The following is a 3,767-nucleotide window of genomic DNA, read 5'->3' as shown; positions in this document are numbered from 1 at the left end:
TGCCTTGGCCTCTCAGAGTGCTAGGATTATAGGGTTCTTAATTCTTAACTGTTGGAGTAGAGGTTTTAGAATTTCTGGTAGGTGAAGGAAATTGCTTATAGGTTAAATAGTAACTTTCACATTGCTGAAAAGTCTCTACACTAATTTGGGAAAGGTCTATTTTTTCCCTAATCCTGTGGAAAAAGTTGCATTGCTTCTTTGCTTTGTCATCTTAGTATGCTCAGGGATAGAGTGAGATCTTTTGACATGATAAATAAGAGGGTCAGACTCAAGAGGTTCCTGTTCCCTAAATCTCAAAACTTGAATCCTTATGGTGCCCTTAAATACTGAGAACGATGGCAGGGGAGGGTGTAGGTAGGGAAGGATTATTATAGATTGGCCTGAAATCTTCAGAGATGTTAGTTCCAATTTTATTCCCTCAAAGCAGTGGTTCCAACCCTTTTAAGAATCTGATAAGAGCCTGGATCTACTTCCCAGAAACATGCCTAATACATAAAAATATATATGGGATTTTATACATAATTATAAAGCGCCCTTAAGTCCTGATACCCATCTGTGAATTTCCTGGGGAACCATAGGCTTAGAGCATATGGTTAAGAATGTCCTGCTTTGCAAACAAATAGAACTACCTTTTTTTTTTTTTAAAAAGAGACAGAGTCTCACTCTGTTACCCAGGCTGGAGTGCAGTGGTGTGATCATAGCTCACCACAACCTTGAACTCCTGGGCTCTAGCAATCCTCTGCCTAAGCCTCCCCAGTAGCTAGGACCACACACACATGCCACCACACCTGGTTAATTTCTTTATTTTTTGTAGAGATTGGGTCTTATTATGTTTCCCAGGCTGGTCTCGAACTCCTGGCCTCAAGCCATCCTCCCACCTTGGCCTCCCAAAGTGCTGGGATTATAGGCATGAGCCGCGGCACCCAGCTATCTGCATTTAAATCGTCCTCCAAATGTTCTTCTAAATTCCAAGGAGGCAAGGAAAATTGTTTATTTGTTGATTAAACACATTTTTGTTTTTGTATGTAAACAATTTATAAATATTGGTTTATTCTGGCTAGCATACCCACACACATAGCATTTATATTGGGTCCTTACTGTGTGCTAGTCACTGTTCTAAGCACTTCGATGCACTACATCACGTACTTTACACAGCAGCCTTCTGGAGTAGGCACTGATACTCCTTTTTTTTTTTTTTTTTTACCAGTGATGAAACTGGCACAGAGGGTAGATGACTCTGTCGACAGATGTCTGAGATAACACAGGTGAGGCCACTCCAGAGCTTGTGCTCTTGTCCACTAGATTATATTGCCCCTTATTTGAATACATTATGGAGGATTAGAGAGCATCATGTAAGTAATACATACCTCATGTTTATGCCTACTTTTAGGTCTTTTAACAGGACAGCAAAAGTATTTACTGGAAGGAGCCAAGGATTTGGTTTCTAATCCTATCTCTGCCATTGCCTGGTGAACTGACTTAGGGCAAGTCATTTCACCTGGAGGCCTCATTTTTTTTTATTTGTAAAATGAAGAGGTTGGACCACATGACCTCTTTATTTGACTTCCTAATCTATTCTCCAAATTCTCTGATTATATATAAAAGCTACATATTAACTATTCATGGCTGGGTGTGGTGGCTCATGCCTGTAATCCTAACATTTTGGAAGGCTGAGGCGGGAGGATCGCTTGAGCCCAGGAGTTCAATACCAGCCTGGGCAGCAAAGCAAGACCCCATCTCTACAAAAAAATTAAAAATTAGCTAAGTGTAGTGGTACTCACCTGTAGTCCCAGCTATTCATGAGGCTGAGGCAGGAGGATCACTTGAGCGTGGGAGATTGAGGTTGCTATGAGCTATGATGACACCACTGTACTCTAGCCTGGTTGTACCCTGTCTCTAAGACAAAAAAATGTTTACAATATACATCATATTAGGCTCAGGGAAATCCTATAGCAAAGAAATCTATTTTTCTTAAATTAACTGTTAAACAAATATTAAATACTATTTATAGGCCTTACAGTTTACTTTTTTGTTTCTCTCTGTTTTTGTGTGTTTTGATAGATGAATCAATTGAGAGTGAACTGACACTAGAGAGTCAGACCAGAACTTACAGAGAAAAGGTGAGTGTGACAGAACTAAGATGTGGGACCTTAAACAAGTTCCTTTTGGGCCTTGGGTTTTTCCATCAGTAAAAGGGGCTTGTTGAACTCAGGGGTCTCCCTGGCTGTTTCCAGCACATTCAGTGTGTGGTTCTCTGGACAATTTGTGCCTGCAGAGTCTTCTTTGGTCTCTGCCCCTGTCAAGGGCAGCTGAATGCAACTCTGTGCCAATGTTTGGTATCTGTCCTCTGGGCTGATAAAGGTGTAGCATAATACTTATTTTTAGGACTTAGTTTGTTTCAGAAAACATTGGTTGTAGCCTGAAAACTGTCACATTAAAACAAAGTAAACTTCAGGATTTTTTTTTTTTTGGAGACAGAGTCTCACTCTGTTGCCCCAGCTCCCAGCTAGAGAACAGTGGCACCATCATAGCTCACAGTAACCTCAAACTCCTGGGCTCAAGTGATGCTCCTGCCTCAGCCTTCTGAGTAGCTGAGACCAGAGGCATCTGCCACCACACCTGGCTAATTTTTCTATTTTTTTGTAGAGACAGGGTTTTGCTCTTGCTCAGGCTGGTCTTAAATTCCTACAGTCAAGCGATCCTCCCACCTTGGCCTCCCAGAGTGCTGGCCAAACTTTAGGATTTTTAATGCAGAAGTTTGCTACAAAGGTCATCTCACCCCAGGATGGCAAATTGATTGAACCTCTGGTGCTGCTGGGGCACTGTATTGAGAAGGGGTATGAGGCTACCTCCAGCTTTGAGGGAAGGAGTGAGTGATCTCTTACGGGTGTCTGTTATGGGTGTAGGGCGGGAGAATGCTAATCTGTGAGCCACAGATTTACCAGCCCTGATTCTAAAGAAGTCTTTTCATTTTGCTGATGATGCTGTTTATTTGTACATAGCCCTTTACAGTTTACAAAGTAAGTACTTCAAATCTATTAGTAACATCTGATGCTACAACAGTCCTATGAAGTGATGAGCTATGACTCTGCCTTATTTATAGGTGAGGTGATGATGGTTAAGGGATGTTGGGAGTTTTTCTATTGTTGCACAACTAGGAGTAGCAGTGCCCGCCATTCTGTCCGTAGTAACCAGGTTTGTCTCTTGCACAGATGGATTCTTGTATTGAAGCCTTTGGGACCACCAAACAGAAGCGAGCGCTGAACTCCAGGAGAATGAACAGAGTTGGCAATGAATCTTTGAATCGTGCAGTAGCTAAGGCCGCAGAGAATATCATTGATACGAAGGGTGTGACTGGTAAGCAGTTGGCACTTGGGCTTTCCAACTGCCCATAATGACAGCTTTCTCTTCTCTTGGGAACTTTTATCCACCCCACAGGGGGGATGGTGGGAGTTAGGGCTGAATTCCTTCTTGCCTCTTGCTAAAGGCCTTCTCAGTGACAGGCTCTGGAAGTAGAAAGAAACATCTGACATGGCCCTGCCCTCAGCTTACAGTTGAGTAGAGGACGCAGGCAAGGAACAGACATGGGCATGACGTGTTCTGGGTGCCAGGGTTATATCCTACAGGGCACAGAGGAGGGAGAAGGCCTCAAGTCTCTCTTTGACTTTGGTCAAAAAGGCTGATGTGCTGATGATGGAACAGGCCTCCAGAGGTGGAGTTTTTCATTGGGTTTATGGATCATTTTTTGGTCTTCAGCACCTTGAATA

The 3,767-nt window shown here is 42.7% G+C and overlaps 1 protein-coding gene across 2 annotated transcripts in view; it reads left to right on the top strand.

Moving 5' to 3' along the window:
* POLR1E (polymerase (RNA) I polypeptide E, 53kDa) overlaps window positions 1–3,767 on the top strand; it is a 16,662-nt gene that overhangs the window by 4,129 nt on the left and 8,766 nt on the right. For both annotated transcript variants that reach the window (XM_012656886.1, XM_012656892.1), the window contains 2 exons: window positions 2,062–2,120; window positions 3,213–3,357. In XM_012656886.1, the coding sequence (XP_012512340.1) occupies window positions 2,062–2,120; window positions 3,213–3,357 (204 nt within the window). The remainder of the gene's footprint in view (window positions 1–2,061; window positions 2,121–3,212; window positions 3,358–3,767) is intronic.

This window comes from Propithecus coquereli, unplaced genomic scaffold (assembly GCF_000956105.1).
Source record: "Propithecus coquereli isolate 6110/MARCELLA unplaced genomic scaffold, Pcoq_1.0 Scaffold114, whole genome shotgun sequence".
In the NCBI taxonomy this organism is placed as follows: domain Eukaryota; kingdom Metazoa; phylum Chordata; class Mammalia; order Primates; family Indriidae; genus Propithecus; species Propithecus coquereli.
Note: the sequence above shows the minus strand (reverse complement) of the source record. Positions and strands in the feature narration are given on the sequence as shown.